General features: G+C 40.0%; 1 protein-coding gene across 1 annotated transcript in view; it reads right to left on the reverse strand.

The window, feature by feature from the left end:
* Nucleotides 1–2664: 2664 nt before the first annotated feature.
* The window catches only part of LOC117801787 (basic proline-rich protein-like), a 48745-nt gene continuing 33125 nt past the window's right edge, over nucleotides 2665–18284 (reverse strand). The window contains exon 5 of the mRNA XM_034657291.1: nucleotides 2665–3435. Within this exon, the coding sequence (XP_034513182.1) occupies nucleotides 3355–3435 (81 nt within the window). The 3' untranslated portion in view covers nucleotides 2665–3354. The remainder of the gene's footprint in view (nucleotides 3436–18284) is intronic.

Raw genomic sequence — 18284 nt, forward strand, 5'->3', positions numbered from 1 at the left:
TTCCATACAAATTTAAGGACTATTTGTTCCAGTTCTTTGAAAAATGTCCTCGGTATTTTGATCGGGATAGCATTGAAAGTGTAGATTGCTCTGGGTAGTATGGACATTTTAACTATGTTAATTCTTCCAATCCATGAGCATGGAATATTTTTCCATCTTTTTATGTCTTCCTCAATATCTTTCAAAAGTGATCTATAGTTTCTAGGATATAGGTCCTTTACGTCTCTGGTTAAGTTAATTCCAAGGTAACGTATGGTTTTTGGTGTTATTGTAAATGGGATGGATTCCCTAATTTCTCTTTCTTCAGTCTCGTTATTCGTGTATAGAAATGCAACTGATTTCTGGGCATTGATTTTGTATCCTGCCACCTTACTGAATTGTTCTATAACTTCTAATAGTTTGGGAGTGGATTCCTTTGGGTTTTCCATATAGAGTATCATGTCATCTGCAAAGAGAGACAGTTTGACTTCTTCTTTGCCGATTTGGATACCTTTGATCCCTTTTTGTCTTCTGATTGCTGTTGCAAGGACTTCTAGTACTATGTTGAATAATAGTGGCGAGAGTGGGCATCCTTGTCGTGTTCCTGATCTTAAGGGAAAGGCTTCCAGCTTTTCCCCATTGAGAATAATGCTTGCAGTAGGCTTTTCATAGATGGCTTTTATGAGATTGAGAAATGTACCCTCTATTCCTACACTCTGAAGGGTTTTAATCAGGAAAGGATGCTGTATTTTGTCAAATGCTTTTTCTGCATCAATTGAGAGGATCATATGGTTCTTGAGTCTTTTCTTGTTGATATGATGTATCACATTGATTGATTTGCGAGTGTTGAACCATGCTTGCATCCCAGGTATGAATCCCACTTGGTCATGATGGATAATCCTTTTAATGTACTGTTGGATTCTATTAGCAAGGATCTTGTTGAGGATTTTGGCATCCATATTCATTAGAGAAATCGGTCTGTAATTCTCCTTTTTGAGGGGGTCTTTGCCTGGTTTGGGGATCAAGGTAATATTAGCCTCATAGAATGAGTTTGGTAGCTTTCCTTCTGTTTCTATTTTTTGAAATAGCTTTAGGAGAATAGGTATTATTTCTTCTTTGAATGTTTGGTAGAATTCCCCAGGAAAACCGTCTGGGCCTGGAGTTTTATTATTTGGAAGGTTGTTTATCACTGACTCAATTTCTTCATAGTTAATTGGCCTATTTAAGAAATCTATTTCTTCCTGTTTCAGTCTTGGTAGTTTATAGGTTTCCAGGAAGGCCTCCATCTCTTCCAGATTGTTTAGTTTTTTGGCATATAGCTGTTGATAAAAGTTTCTAATAATCCTTGCAATTTCAATGGTGCTGGTCGTGACCTCTCCCTTTTCAGTCATAATTTTAATAATCTCAGTCCTTTCTCTTTGTTTTTGGACAAGTTTTGCCAGTGGCCTATCAATTTGATTGATTCTCTCAAAGAACCAGCTCCTCGTCATGTTTATTTGGTCTACTGTACTTCTGGTTTCTAATTGATTGATTTCTGCTCTAATTTTGGTCAACTCCTTCCTTGTCAGTGGGTTAGGCCGAGGGACATGCAACTCTTGATCTCAGGGTTGTGAGTTTGAGCCCTGTGTTGGGTGTAGAGATTACACTAAAAAATAAACAAACTTTAAAAAAAAAAAAAAGAAGAAGAAGAAGAGGACAAGACCTTGTTTTGGAGGAGACTGCTCATTCGGCATAAATGTGTTGAGCCCTTGCTTTATACCTGCCACTGTGCTAAGTTGAGGGGATACGGTAGGGACCAAAACAGACAAAAAATAATACATATGTGTCAGGTTGTGATAAGGAAAAACAAGGCGGAATGAAGTGGCTGCTAGTGGTAGTGGATGTGTGTTATTTGACGTAGGTGGTAGGGAAGGCCTCTCTGATAATGGGGACTTGCGCAGAGACCTCAAAGAAGTGAAGGTGGCAAAGGCGCAAGTCACATAGGCATCGGAAGGGTGGCGCAGATGGAGGGAACATGTACCAAACTATGTGAGAATAGCTCAGTTTCTCGTGGGCATTACGTACAGTGTTGGCTCAGGTAACAAAATTCGTCCCACTCCCTCTGCATAGCCCTCACCCACAACAGCAGCTCCCAGCAGCTCCTCTGTGTCACTTGTCCCAATCTTCAGCCACAGTTGCATTCTGTCCAAACGGGGACAATCAGAGTCCAAGACAGATGCTGCGGTGGCAAACTGCACAAAGTGATGTGAGCTGGAGCAGGGCATTAACAAGGGGAAATCAGCAGTACCCTGCCTGCCTATGCCAGCTGACCTGGAGTCTCAAGTAGAGGAGGCTTCAATTAGAAGGCCTGGCGGCAGGCAGAAGCCCAAAGCCAGTGTGGGGTCTTCTTCGTGACTGAGAGTGGGTTTATCCTTCTGTCCTTGAGTCAAAGACTCCTCCCAAGGCTATGCGTAGGCAGTCTCCCTCTTTACTGAGGTAAGCCAACCCAGTGTAGCTTCTCTGCCTGAATTTCCTGAGTACAGATATATAGATTAGGTGCAAAGGAACAGCACATAGTAAACAGAAATACTTGTACTGAGGGGCGCCTGGGTGGCGCAGTCGTTAAGCGTCTGCCTTAGGCTCAGGGGGTGATCGTTCTGGGATCGAGCCCCACATCGGGCTCCTCCGCTGGGAGCCTGCTTCTTCCTCTCCCACTCCCCCTGCTTGTGTTCTCTTTCTCACTGGCTGTTTCTCTCTCTGTCAAATAAATAAATAAAAATCTAAAAAAAAAGAAAAAAAAAGAAGAAGAAGAAAAAGAAAAAGAAATACTTATGCTGAGATTGCTTTTGCATGAAGCAACATTCCCCGTGCTCTCCATGCCTATGTGCCTGATAAATAAAGTGGATTTGTCAAAACTCTTCTGCTTTTTTAAGGTGTTACCTTCTCAAGAAGACTGCATGTTTCTATGTTGACAATGTAAATTCAAGTAGGTGTTAGGTAGTTAAAAAAAAAAAAGAAGCCAGTTTTCAGATGAGGAAGCAATGCCCTTCTAATACCCTGAATATCCAGGGGGGATGGAGCAAGTCAGGCTCCGACAAGCCTCTTGTTCCAAGCTTTGCTATCTCCTGGACTGCAGCCTCTCCACAGCTTACCCTGAGTTGGCTGAGCAGTTTTCTTCATGAGTAAAATGCAAATAGTAACGTTCTCCAGGCCAGGGCATTTCTTTCTCCTGGGGAGCTTGTGAATTTCCAACGCGGTTCTCTGCTGAGCTGAGATTTCATGAAATAAACTGTAAAGAATCCTACTGTAATATCTTGCACCAAATACTAAATGCCTAACCAATATCAATAGTTCCTAAATAAACCATTTTTTACTTAGTGGCTAATAAAGGTTATGTCAAAAACAAAGTCCTTGCTGGTTAGAGATGCATGCTGCAGTATTAATGACACTGTGTCTGGGACTTGCTTTTAAAAATTCCTGTTTAAAAAAAAAAAGAAAAATGTGCATACTTGTGGGGGTATAGGAGTGGAGTGGGGTGACAGATGAAGCAAGACTGGCACATATGGAGATTGTTCAAGCTGGGTGGTGGGGACATGGGGGTTTATTATTCCATTCTCTCTCACTTTGTGTGGGTTTGAAAATTTTCATGATTAAAAAGTTAAAAGAGGGGGCACTTGGGTGGCTCAGTTGGGCATCTGCCTTTGGCTCAGGTCATGATCCCGGAGTCTTGGGATTGAGCCCCACTTCAGGCTCCCTGCTCAGTGGGAAGTCTGCTTCTCCCTCTTCCTCTGCCCTCCCCCCACGTCCTCTCTCTCTCAAGTAAATAAAATCTTTAAAAAAAAGTTAAAAGAGAAAGAAAAAAAAAGATGTCAGCGTCTGACCCACTGTTTTCCCTCTTGACTTTGTTGTTATGTAATATCAGCAGGGGTCCTAATGTGGAGAATTTGATTATGGGAGTTTTCACAGTATGACTTCAACAAAGTGAAAAATTTGACGGATTATTTCTGGAGAGTGAAGCAGTCAGGGTTTCCAAGAAAAGTGATGTTGAAATGCATCACGAAGATTCTCTGCTCAGTGACATAGCCTGCAGGGGTTCCCGTCAAACATTCTGGGAAATAGTTGAAGGGGATGGTGTGGCCCATGCAGCTCAACACTTACATGTGCAATGTAGGAAAGATCCACACACTCCCTGAAGTTTCAGTTAGTCCCTCAGTGGGACTTACTTGTACACAATACCAGGGCTATGGCTGGGACTGTGTGGTAGTGGCAGGTCAGTCCTGTATCCTGGCTCTCTGGACGTGGCATTCTCAGAACCTCGGTGTCTTCCAGGGGTGATGATGTTGAGGGAGGTGTGTGGTGTAACAGGCAGTTTGCAGCCACTCTCCAGCATTCCCACAGACTCTCCCACTAAGCCCAGAAAGGAGGTCTGGAATGCAACACGTGGGTAAGTTGTCTCCTCTCATCCCAGTCTCTGGGCCTGTAGGGTGGGGTGGAAATCGGCCTTTGGGCAACCACACCCAGCTCCCTACCCACTCTGGCCAGAGACTTTACATTCTCAACAGCTGCTGTCTGTGTTTGGCTTTCAACTTGGCTGCCTTGACCCAGCTCCCAGAGACCAGTTTGCAGGGTACAACTGTGACACTGGCGTTCCAATCATATCTGACCTGCATCCCCTCCCTGCCGCTCTCCTGCCACACACATTGTCTGCCTTCATTTCATTTCTAGGGTTTATCACAGGAGGTGCATCTTTGATTTGTCCCATGGTTTTGTTGTGGAGTTTCTTAAGACTTGTTGCAAACGTCATCACTTAAAATGTGGGAGGAATTGATTCTTTTTTTTTTTTTTTTTTAGTAGCCCTCAGTGGAGTAAAGAATAAGCTAATGGAGATACATTCATCTTCTATTACTTGCACCACTCTGTGGGATAAGACTGAAGTAAGTGGTGCTTTAGGAAGTACCTTGGCCCTTCCATGTCATAATTAATTTTATAAATCAAGATAAGGCATGGGCTATGAACCTGGTGGTACTGCCTTTTTAAGGGCTCATCACCCCTTAAAATTATTTGAACCTTTCCCCATAGCAATAGCAGTTCTAGAAACTTCTACAAAGGAAATAATTCAAAAGAAGAGAGGAAATCTTCATATGTACTTAGAGGTTTACGGAGTAATCACATCTAATGGTGAAGACTGGAAACAACTTGGTGCACAGCAGCAGGAGAATGGTTAAACAAATTGTGGTATATCTATGCAAAACCATGCAGCCAGAAAAAATGAAAATTAGGAAGCCTATACAAGGATGACGAAAAGTGTTTAAGTGATGTTAAACAAGAAAGTAGAACACAGGAATTATACGAACCTTACATCATAAGTTTCTCTATCTGAATGAAGACTGGGAAAAAAATTGGGAGAAGAGAAAGTGGTGGAAAATGAGTTATGTTTTTCTTTTTAAAGACCTTTAGTGTTGTAGACTTGTTTGGGGAATGAATAATCCTTTAAAAAAAATACCCAAGCTCTCTCACTTGCTGTGGTTGTCTTCTGCTTTAGGCATAACTGAGAAAACATTCAGAAAATAGAAGAAGTCATATAGAAGAAGTACCAAGCCTTGAACTCAGAATGTGACTTACTGATAATGAGAGAAGTCAGGTAAGGGGATCTGAAGATAACAGATCTAGAACATAGGTCCAAGAAGGCAGTTTGGGAAAAAGGATTTGCATAGTTGAATTTTTATGAGAAGGAACAAACTCACATTGATTCATTAATCTATACTGAAGCTGACATACCTATAAACGAGAGAGAAAGCACACTAAAGAGTGTTAGTCTTTATCTATCTCATTAGTCTTTCTCTTTATCTCTCTGGAATGCACATTGTCTCTAAAACATTAACTTTTTTTTTTTAATTGATCCTTTCCCTGGGGGGAGCTGAGCAACTCACCTGGAGGAGTGATTCAAATCATTCCTGATTTTAAATATTAATCCTTGGGCAACATAATTAATCATAGTGTACCAGCACTTGGAAGCACTCAAACAAACAGCCTTTACACACAGGAGACACATCAACCCCAACCTGCTCTTCCATCATAATCTTGCCCCAAACTTGTATGGGTGGCTTGGGGCAAAACCTGGTCCCTGGCTGCCAATGTCATGCATTAATAAAGTGAAGCAGGCTGACAGTCTGCAGCCTGAGAAGGTTTTTGGAGAAGAGCCTATATGTCAGGGTTAATTACAGCCTGGTTTAAACCTTAGGTTGTGGATGGACCGTGAAAAAGGCAGATTGATGACTACTTTGTGGTTAGATGACCCCAGATACTTAGATATTTCAAGAGGAAAAAGAAAACCCTTAGAATCATCTCCAGAGTACTGACACTGTGGTAGGTCCAGTGCAAATTATAAGATTTGGGTCAGACATGGCTCCTGCCCACAACCCAGAAGAGTGTATTAGAGGGACAGAATAGAAATACAGATAGAAGTCAAGTTGATAAATATATCTCACAGAACAAAATACAAGTAGCTCAAAGTGATCAACTTTGAGTTAGGAAACCTGGGTTTAAATCCCAGCTAGGCTCTCTGATCAACTGTGTCATCTTGGACAAGTATACAAGACTTAATTTCATTTTTTTTTTTTTGGATTTTTGTTTTTGTTTTTGTTTTTTTTTTAGAGAGAGAGCGAGCACACGCATGCACAAGCAAGTGTGAGCAGGGTGGTGGGGCAGAAGGAGAGGATACAGAGAATCCCAAGCAGGCTCCAGGCTCAGCACGGAACCTGATGTGGGCTTCCATCCCATGACTGACAGATTATGACCTGAGCCGAAATCAAGAGTTAGACGCTTAACTGACTCAGCTACTCAGGCGCCCTGGCTTAATTTCATTTTCAAAATGGGAATGAATAATGCCTACCTCAAAGACATTAAATAAGACAATGCATTTGAGAATCTGTTGAACCCATAATGTGGACTGCATAAAGCAGTGGTTCTCAAAGTTGGTGGCACATTGGAATCATTCAGAGGCTTAAAAAAAATACTGATCCCTGAATCACACTCCTAGAGATTCTGAATTAACTGGTATCATATGTGGACTTTGCAGTGAAATATTTATAAGTGTAGAGGAGAAAGCAACAAATCCACAATTATAATTAAAGGTTTTAATACCCTTGTCTCTATAGTTAAAAGAACAAGTAGACAGAAAATCAGTAAGGATATGAGAGACTTGAACAATACTATCAACCAATTTGACTTACTTGACATTTTAAGAACATTCCACTTAACAACGTTAGAATACACATTCTTTTCAAGTGCACACAAAATTTTCCAGGATACCATATTCTAGGCTATAAGATAAGTCTTAAGAAATTTAAAAATTCAAACGAGACAAAGTGTGTTCTTTGACCACACTGGAATTAATCTAGACAGTAATAACAGAAAGATATCTGGGAAATATCCAAATATTTGGGAACAAATTTACACAATTCTAAGTAATCCATGGGTCAAAGAAGAAATCAAAAGGGAAATTAGGAGATATTTGGAACTAAATGGAAACAACATGTCAAAATTTATAAGATCCAACCAAGACATATATTTATAGGGAAATTTAACACACTAAACACTTATATTAGAAAAGAAGGAAGGTCTCAAACTAATGATCTTAGATTCCATCTTAAGCAACTAGAAAAAGAACAAATTAAAACTAAACTAAGCAGAAAAATGTAAATAATAAGTATGAAGAAGTCAGCAAAACAGAAAACAAAAACAATAGCATAAAATCAATGAAACTGAAAGCTGTTTCTTTGGGAAGATCAATCAAATTGATAGAGCTGTGGCCAGATTCATCAGGAAAAGGAGAACGGATATAAATAACTAGTATCAGGAATGAAAGAGGTGATATCATTACAGATTCTAGAGATATTAAAAGTATACAAGAAAATATTAAGAACAACTTCATGCCAATAAATTTTATCAACTTAGAGAAGATGGAAAAATTCTTTGGTAAATGCAAATTATTACAGCTTATTCATGAAGAAATAGATAACCTGGATAGTTCTATATCTATCAAATAAATAGAATTAGTGGTTAAAAATCTCTCCACAAAGAAAACTTCAGTCAGTCCCAGATGGTATCAAATATTTAAGAAAGAAATAATACTGATTCTATATACAAACACTTCAAGTAAATTGAAGAGGAGGGACTATATCCCAACTCATTCTATGAGACCAGCATTACTCTGACACCAAAACCAGAAAATAACATTACAAGACAACTAGAAAACAAAATCCCTCATTAGTACAGATGTGAAAATTCTAAAGCAAATTTTAGCAAATAGAATCTAAAAACATATAAAAAAAAGAGAACAGATTATAATCAAGGGGGGTTTACCCCAGGAATGCAAGGATGGTTTGATATTTTTAAATCAATTTAATTCACATTAACATATGAATATCTTACAGTTGCATATAATTAAAAGAAAAACCATATGAATATCTCAATAGAACCAGAATAAGGACTTGACAAAATCTAAGATCCATTTCTGATTTTTAAAAAACCAACTCTCAGCAAAGTAGGGAACTTCTCAACTTGAGAAAGAGCATCTATGGAAAACATAAAGCTAACATCATTTTTAATGGGAAAGACTGCTTTTCCAGAACCAGGAACAAAGCAGGCTTGTCCACGTCATTACTTCTATTTAACATTGTACTGCTTCTAACTAGTATAATAAGACAAGAAAAAAAAAAAGAATCCAGATTGGACAAGAAGAAGTAAACTGTCTTTATTATCAGATAACTATGTAGATATCAGATATCTGATATACATAACTATGTAATATCAGATATCTATGTAGAAAATTCTATGGAATGTACAAAAAAGCTACTACTAAATACTAAAAATTAACTGTATTTCTAAACAGTTTCAAGAAACAGTGGGAAATTGAAATTATATAAATATTAGCATTTATAAAAGCACAAAAATATCAAATACTTAGAAACAAACCTCACAAAAGAAGCATAAAACCTGCACACTGAACAAACATTAAGTGGGAATAATAAAAGAAGATCTAAATATATGGATTGGAAGAATCAATATTGCTAAGATGCCAGTTCTCCCCAAATAGATCTAGGGATTCAATGCAATCTCAATCAAAATCCTACTAGGCTTTTTAAATTCAGAAATTGACAAACTCATTCTAAAATTATTTTTTTTGGAAAAAGAATAAAGGTGGATTTCAAGGCTAATAATAAAGCTACAGAAATCAAAATAATGTAGTATTAGTATGAAGATAGATCAATGGGACAGAATAGAGAATTTAGAATAGATCCATAAATATATGGCCTACTGACTTTCAAAAAAGGTGCAAAGGCAATTCAGTAGAGAAAGATCTCTTTTCAATAAATGGTGTTGCAGCTATTGGATATTCATATGCAAAAAAGTGAACATCATTCCAAACCTTGCATCACATATAAAAATTAATTCAAAGTGGATCATAGACCTAATATTAAATCTAAATTATAAAACTTCTGGAAATATAGCACAAAATCTTTGTGACCTTAGGGTTGAGTAAAGATTTCTCAGATATATCATGAAAAGCAGAATCCATAAAAGAAAATTAACAAATTGGACTTCATTAAAATTAAGAAATTCTCTTTGAAAGGCATTGCTAAGGAAACAAAAGGATTGGGAGAAAATATTTGCCAGTTATATATCTGACAAAGGACTAATATACAAAATATATAAAGAACTCTTAAAACTTGAGAATTAAGTAAACAAAAAAAATGTATTATAAAAAATGAGGAGGGGCATGGCTGGCTCAGTCAGTAGAGCATGTGACTCTTAATCTCAGGGTCGTGAGTTCAAGCCCCATACTGGGTCTGAAGCCTCATTAAAAAAAAATGAGGAAAAGATTTGAAAGACTCCACCAAAGAAGAAATACGGATGAAAAATATACACATGAAAAAATTCTCAACATCAGTGGTCATCAGGGAAGTGTAAACTAATACCATAATGGAAATACAATTACATATCTATTAGAATGGCGAAATAAAAAATACTGACCATATCAACTGTGGGAGAGGATGTGGAACACCTGGAATTCTTACACATTTCTCGTGGACAAGTAAAATGGTATAACCACTCTGAGAGAGTTTGGCAGCTTATTTTAAAAATAAATGTATGCTTGCCACACCAACTTCTAGGCATTTACCTAGAGAAGTAAAAACTTAAATATTCATACTTGTACATTAAAGTTTATAGCAGTGTCATTCATAATTGTTTAAAACTGGAAACAACCCAAATGTCCATGAGTGGTGAATGGTTAGACAAAATGTAGTACATCCATACAACAGAATATTACTCAGCAATAAAAAAGTCTAACTATTAAAGCATGCAACAACATGGATGAATCTCACAGTAATTATGTTCCTGAAGGAAGGCAGACCAAAAAAAAAAAAAAAAGATAAGATAAAAGCAGGGTTCCATTTACATAAAATTCTAGAAAATGCAAACTCATTTACAGTGGCAGAAAAGTAAGTTGTTGCAGGATGGGGGGAGGGATTACCAAGCAGCACAAGCAATTTTAGGGGAGATTAGCTTGATTGTGGTGACAGGCAAATAACATATATCAAAATTTACCCAATTACACATTTTAAGTATGTGCAGCTTATTGTATGTTATTTATACCTCAAGAAAGCTGTTTAAAAAAAATGTAATCCAGGGGCGCCTGGGTGGCACAGCGGTTAAGCGTCTGCCTTCGGCTCAGGGCGTGATCCCGACGTTACGGGATCGAGCCCCACATCAGGCTCCTCTACTATGAGCCTGCTTCTTCCTCTCCCACTCCCCCTGCTTGTGTTCCCTCTCTCGCTAGCTGTCTCTATCTCTGTCAAATAAATAAATAAAATCTTTAAAAAAAAAAAATGTAATCCAGGTGACTAATGTACAGCTAAGTTTGAGGACCACTGGAACACATATATAACTACCTTAAGTTCAGCCTTTGACTTAGAAATTGGGCTACCAATAACCCACAGGGTTTTTGGTTTTCCAGATTCCAGCCAGTTACAAATCTGAAGCCTACACGATAGCTACAGAATGAGCATACAAATCATCAGATAGATGCATTTTCATAGTTCCAGAGCCTTTATTTTAAGCTGCAAGGAAGTACTAGATAAAAATTACTGATCTGAAATGAAATACAGCAAGAAACTCAAGCCTGTAAACTTCCAGGGCTATAAATCACCCATAGTGCAGAGACAATTTTGGAACTGGTAGTTTGATGAAATTGCTCCTCCCATCCCTCACAGACTCAGCTTCTGAACTACCCTTACTTTATTAGAGGTTGTTACTTGAACCCATTCCATTTTTGCGTCCCATTCCTTTGACTTCATCTGCAGGGCTTCCAAGAATAGGCACTTGAATGTATTGAAAAAGTTGCTTTGTTATGCTATGCAAGACTTCCCTAAATGAGTATATTTCCTCTTTCCTCTCAATAACTCAAATAGGACAACTATAAAGGACATGAAATTGGCTGAATGAGACCAGTCTGCCCACTGTGTCCAGTTTGTTCAGAGGCAGAGGAATGGCCTACAGTAGCCTAGTTTAACCTTGTGCATGCACATGAATCCCCTGGAGGTCCTGTCAAAATGCAGGTTCTGAGTCAGTAAGACAGGGGTGGACCTAAGATTCTGCATTTCTAATCGGCTTCTCCCTGGTAATGCCAATGCTGCTAGTTGGGTTGCAAGACAAATGACCTTTCAAAGTCCTTTCATCCCTGGTACACTGTGAGGCAATAATGATCCTAATAGGGAAGGGGTCATTCAAGTCAAAGGGAGGAACAAAGTATTAGCACTGCATTTGATGACATGCTCCCAGTTATGAAACCTCTGCATTACATAAATGTTTATACATCTGGTAAGAACAAGGATGCATTTGTTGTGACTATCTCAGAAGGTTTTCAAAATGTTGTTGATTGAATTTTCTTATCTTTTTCTGAAAAGGATTTGCAATAGGTAGAATAGTTTTTGTACGTTATAGTTAACCAACTGAAGCCACTTTATCATCGATGCATCCAACCACCTCTTTGTGCGCTCCTCTCCCGCTCCATTTTTTTTTTTACAAGGGATATATAATATTGAGGTATGAAACTTGAATGTGTAGTATACTACATAGCTGATGTTTTCAGTTCTTATGACAAATGGGCTGGTTTCTCTCTTAGATAGTGAGAGGATTATATTGCATATCCTGAATTTTCCTCTTTTTGAGGCAAAGACAGTTCTAGTAACAGCAGCAGTTGCTTCTAATGATTTAGAGTTATAGTAAAATCTGTTGGAACAAATTGCAGGACAGTGTTGAGGCCTGGTCATGAATCTTCCTAAGGAAGCTGGCTGCAGCCCTTGGGTGGGTCTTTCTCGCCCACTACTTACTTTCTTCCCCCTCTGCTTTGTACATCAAACCACATGATTTTTTTCCAAAGCAAATTCTTGATTTTTGGAAAGGAATAGAGTGGTTTAGTTTCGCCTAAAACTGACACATTTAAACAAACACATTTCAAATATATGCGAATTTGCAATTTAAACCAAGTGTCCTTGATGTGCTTAAAACCAGGCCAGTCTATATTTTCATCAAAATTCTTATTATGGGTAATTTTCCTTCTCAGTTTACCTTGCGATTTAAATAAGTTCATCGTAATTTTGAATGAAAATAGTGGAGAAAAATACGTCTGTGAAAGCGAGGGGGTAAATCCATACTCATGGCTCTGTATTCCTTGCCCAAGATTCCTTATTTGCTGATTACAAGAGCAATTTTCTGTCTTTCAAGTCCATTTCTGCAGAAGAATTTGAATCACCACTGGAATGAATGTGGTAACGGGAGTAGCTCTGTCAACAAGACGGGACACGAGGGAGGGGAGCAGAGGAGCGGGTCTGTCTGGACGATGGTTTTGGATGGGGTTTGGGATTTTTGTTGTTGCCAGCAAACTCAAAGTTCAAAGAGAGTAGGAAAGCATATTGATTAGCTCTGGACTGGTCAAAGACTAGATTTATATCTGAGTTTAACTAATGTTTTACACATGGTCTCCTTTGTGTTTCAAAGATGTTGTACCCGGGTTATTTAAAGACAAGGGCCAGCTGAAAGCAATTCCTCTTCTTGTCTTCTCTCGTCCAAATCATGATCATTTAATAGGCAGTTAAATATTAAATCTCTAGGAACAAAAGGAAGTGTGACTAGCCCAAATGACCTGTGATCTCTGAAGTCCCCACTGGCGCCACAAGATCTCCGTGGCTTATTATTCTCCGTGGCTTATTATTATCCCCGTCCCAGAGGCCACGGACATGGGGATATCTGAAGAACCAAGTGGACCCACTTGCCTGTGCCAATTCATCTTTCCTTTCCCAGTTTGTCAAAGATATTTGGATTTCCTGATACAAATTTCAGCCCTGATCAGTTAATTTTCATTAAAAAATTATGTTGCTCACATCATTGAGGGTATTATGCTAAGCACTTTACACACATTGAGTATTTAATTCTCATGATACCCATTCTACAGGTGAGAAACCTGAGGCTCAGGCAGCTTATACAACTTGCTCAAGTCCTCAAGGCCAGGATCTAAAATACAGACAATTTAACCCCAGAACATGTGCTCTTAACCACTGCGGTCTCCGGCTACCCTCATCCGTAGATTCCTTCAGGACTTGGGAACTGAAATAGTTTGGGAAAGGGGCAGGGACATGCACTCTTTAATGAAGTGCTTTAAAGCTTCATAGTCATCCATCCATTCAATGATAGCCCGTTCCTGCTCAACTCTTCCAGAAGCATACTTTGAATTAAAGGTCACAGTATCACCCCACAGCGGACCCCTTTCCCCGGTAAGTGGCCTCCACACTAATTCTCTCCACACTGGGTAAGTCTCCTGCAGCCATGTTTCTATTTTAAAACCAGTCTTCCTGGTCAGAGTGGTGAGTCCCAAACTGGGTCAACAAGATTCTTTCTATTGGAAACCTGAAACTGGGAAGGAGGGATGGAGAGTTAGTTTCCTGTGTGTCTGGAACTATTATATGCAAAGTTAGTGAAACATGCCAACTCAGGTAGGAAAGCCATTTTCTTCCACAAATGAGAGAAAGGAGAGAGGAAGGGAGTAGACAGAGGAGGGGAGAGAAGGGAGGAGAGGAGAGACACAGAATATAAAGAACATGAAGCAAACACATAGAGAAGCTGAGATCAGATAGACAGGAACTTTTCACCAGCCTTCCAGTAAGTGGATCTGGTTCTTAGTGAAACATTTCTATCTCCCTAAGAATACTCCCCTTTTACTTAAGCGGGCCTCAGTTGGTTTCTGTCCCTTGTAATCAAAAGCCTGATGAATACTCATTCAAACTCCTGTAAGACCCAGGGACTCTGACACTTCTGTATCTCCCCAGAATCCAAAAAAAGACTTTGCATACAATCAAGGTTTTGATCTCCATTCTTTGCCCCAGGGTACTTCAACCCTCCCTGCTACTGTTGAATCTTGATTCAACCATCTAATCATGTTGTCTGAATCCAGACCCTTCTCTCCTGTTCACCTTACATTCTACCATGAGATCTAGCTTTCAAGACTTTGTTTTCCCTCCATGTCTTTCTTTCCAGCTCAAAAATCTTCACTGGCTCACTAGCCCCTAATTTTGCTTCATGGAACACCAGAGGAGATGTTCCATGACAAAAACAGTTCTATGGTCAAAGACTCTTGGGAAATCCGAGTCCCCTCTCTTGACCCTGCCACATACATAAGCATATTAAAGGCTTTGAGTTCTGCTTATAAATCATCTCCACCACTAACAACAACAACAACAACAACAACAAAACAAAAACAGAAACAAAAAGAAAACCCAGCTTGAATTTGCTTGATTGAATGTTTCCTTTCTTGGTATAACACTGGCAGTGCAAGGGGAAATACCTCCAGAAGCTTTTTGGTTGTCTGCTCATGTGCCCCGGATGTGAGTTATCCGATTTGACTGGCCATTTCTCCCTCAGCTGCAGCCATACGCACCAGCTTGCTTCCTGCGCTCTGTCTCCCCTGTGCCTCTGGCGCAGCATCCCCTCCCCTCGGTGTGGAATGCTCCTTGTCCACCCCACCTCCGAGCTTCATCTCCACTATGGAGCTTTCTCCAATCACCCAAGTCCACATAGTGTCTATACTTTCCTCACCTCCTAAAGCCCTTGTGATCTGAACCAGAGCTAGCATTTAGTCATACACAGTCTTGGGTTTCTACCTCACTCTTTCATAATTTTATGTTTATCAACTCAAGGAGACTGCAAGTTTCTGAGGGGCAGAAATCACATCTTTTCTTCTATGATATCCAGTTCGGGCCTAGCACAAATACACTGAATGCTTTGGGCTAACTCCCTGACAGAATGACAAATATTTTCTCTCCATCTGCTCAAGAATGGTCTAGCCTTGGCAGATAGAGGTAGGGATGCTCAAAGGCTCACACCAGGCTTTCTCTGAAGAACACAAGGACAACTGAACGCTTGTGAAGAGTTACTCCTGCCATGACAAGGGTCTCTTGGGTGTGGGATTTTAAAGGGATTCTTATCTGCTTGTAAGGGATGGATGTCAGCATGCCTGAAAACAGGGGTTGTGCAAGATAACCTTGCCACAATTAAAATTCCATGCTCAGAAACAGCCTAAATGCTCATCCACATCAAACTGGTTAAATCTACATAGCATATTCATAACACAAAATCACAAATAGCTTTAACAAATCATATTATTGAAAAATATTTAATGGGGGCACCTGGGTGGCTCAGTTGTTAAGTGTCTGCCTTTGGCTCAGGGCGTGATCCTGGCATTATGGGATCGAGCCCCACGTCAGGCTCCTCTGCTGGGAGCCTGCTTCTTCTTCTCCCACTCCCCCTGCGTGTTCCCTCTCTCGCTGGCTGTCTCTATCTCTGTCGAATGAATAAATAAAATCTTTAAAAAAAATATTTAATGACTTGGGAAGATATATAGGATATATTGATATGGGAGAAAAATTTCCAAAAAAATCATTACCCTGTTTTTATAATTTGATTAAAAAGAATACTTACGCATTCAGGGGCACCTGAGTGGCTCAGTTGTTAAGCGTCTGCCTTCAGCTCAGGTCCTGGGGATCAAGCCCCACATCGGGCTCCCTGTTCAGGGGGGAGCCTGCTTCTCCCCTGCCTGCTACACCCCCTGCTCGTGTGTTCTTTCCCCCTCTCTCTGTGTCAAATAAATAAATAAAATCTTTTTTAAAAAAGCTATAATTAAAAAAAAAAGAATACTTATGCACTGAAACAGCATTGGCAAGGTGAACTAACATGTTATCACTGGTTATATCTGTGTGGTGGGATCACAAGTATTGTGTTTTTTTTTTAACCCCTTCTTGTACTTTTCCGGTTTTCTACATTGAACGCATATGACTTCTGTAATCAGGAAGAAAAAAAAATCATCCAAAATACAACTCCATGTTTTCTCTCTTTCCCAGCACTTGCCTTCATACTGAATGTTTCAAGTCAGGTCCAGAAGTCCAGAGAATCCTATTTTAACTTTGTGCCTTAACTCCTTGTTGGCTGTGGCCCACTCTCTTTTTTGTTAGGCATTGCGCTAATATAGGAATGTCTCCGAATCCATGGATAATCTAGACATTGTTCGGGGTCAGCATGTAAGTATAGAGAGATCAAATTACCTCTGCCTCTTTCCTTCCCCAGACATGTTCTGATTCCTTTTATTCCTTTCTCCCCATCTTATTGTCCTTTCCCCTGGAAATAAAATGCTGATGGATGTGGATGTTAAAACCACCTTCTGGGGGCTAAAAAGAGACCTGGAGGAGAGGCATAGGATCACGCACTATCCCCACAAGACTATAGCTTTACCTACTACTGCCTCGGATTCCAGTCCAGCTGCTCTGCTCCTGTGCTGATCATAATAACAACCAGGAAGAGCTAAGACTTGGAAGCAGCCTGAGTAAGCCAGAAACCCTGATGCTGGAAATAGAGAAAAGAAATGATCCAGGCAGGCAGGAAAAGAGCAAAAGCATCAAGAACCGTGTGTGTGTGTGTGTGTGTGTGTGTGTGTGTGTGTATGTGTGAGAGAAAGAGAGAGAGAGAGAGATGGTTGTGTAGGGGGTTGGGGAGGGGTGTGGGCTGAGTTTTGGGAGAGTGAAGAGGAAAAAAATGGGGCAGCTGTGAATGGAAAAAAGAGGTTAGTTTGTCTACTGAGAATATACTTAACCCCTTTGACTTACTCTCATGAGATTGAGTAAATATTTTAACTGACTTAAATTACATTTCTCTCCAGGAGTGCTGTTTCTTCTATTGTGTTTTTGTGCTTACTCTGAGCAACACAGGGTTCTCTATTGTACTTGGGTTACACAAACATGAATGCCTTCCTCAAGAATGGAAGAATTCTATGGAGAAAAGGACCCGGGCTTACCCTATTTCAATGCCTAGTGGCCACTCTCTTAGCACCAGGTGGCCTCCATCAATGCACATATATTCCACATGATGAAAGGAGCATGCCCCTGTTTTGGAAAAGGAACCACACTATGGTTTGAGTATCTTCTGTGCATTGGGATCCTGTTATCATGTCTGGTAAAAAAACATCTTCTAGAGCCTCTGCCCACAGTCTTTTGGAAACTAAGGGATGCTTGGGGGTTGTTTAGGTATTTTTTGAGGTGAAGTCTCAAGACTGTAAAGGCTTCTGAAATTCTATTTCTCTTTAGGATAGGGAAAGCCTCCTGCTCCAGACCCTACTCTGGCCTCAAGCTTCTGGGGCAGCAACATAGCTGATACTCCAGTGTCTGTAACCAAAAGGTCTGGAGGACCTTAGAAGCCTCATTTTACTTGGTTTATCCTGAGTGCACAGGCTTCTTGCATAACACTGGCATCTTTGGAGAAAGGGTATGTTGGCAGTCAGCCTCGAGGCTGCAATCCCTGAGGGAAAGGAAGGAATGGCCTCCAGAAGGCCTGTGTTAACAGTGGACATGGTGGGAGCCAGACATGCAGAACTATGAACCCATCTGCATCCAATGATTGCAGAATTCTAGTGAAATGGGCCTGGAGAATGCCCGAAACATCTGCTATTGCAATACCCTTTACTGAGAAGGTTCTTAGGGGAACAGGAGAAGAGAGAGGAGTTTCTCTTCCCAAGACCTCACTCGTAGGATCCTCTCTTTTTGCCTTTACTCCTTCTGCTGCCTCTCTGTCAAACTGTGTGAATGGCTCACATAAGGCTGGGAGGGCAGCTAAAAAGCAACTACCCACGAATGGCAATTGGGTAAGTCAGTGTCACTGACCCAGGCCTGTATTTACTCTATATGTGCTAAGTAAATAAAGTCACTTTATTACCTACCATGTGA

This window comes from Ailuropoda melanoleuca, chromosome 4 (assembly GCF_002007445.2).
Source record: "Ailuropoda melanoleuca isolate Jingjing chromosome 4, ASM200744v2, whole genome shotgun sequence".
Taxonomy (NCBI): domain Eukaryota; kingdom Metazoa; phylum Chordata; class Mammalia; order Carnivora; family Ursidae; genus Ailuropoda; species Ailuropoda melanoleuca.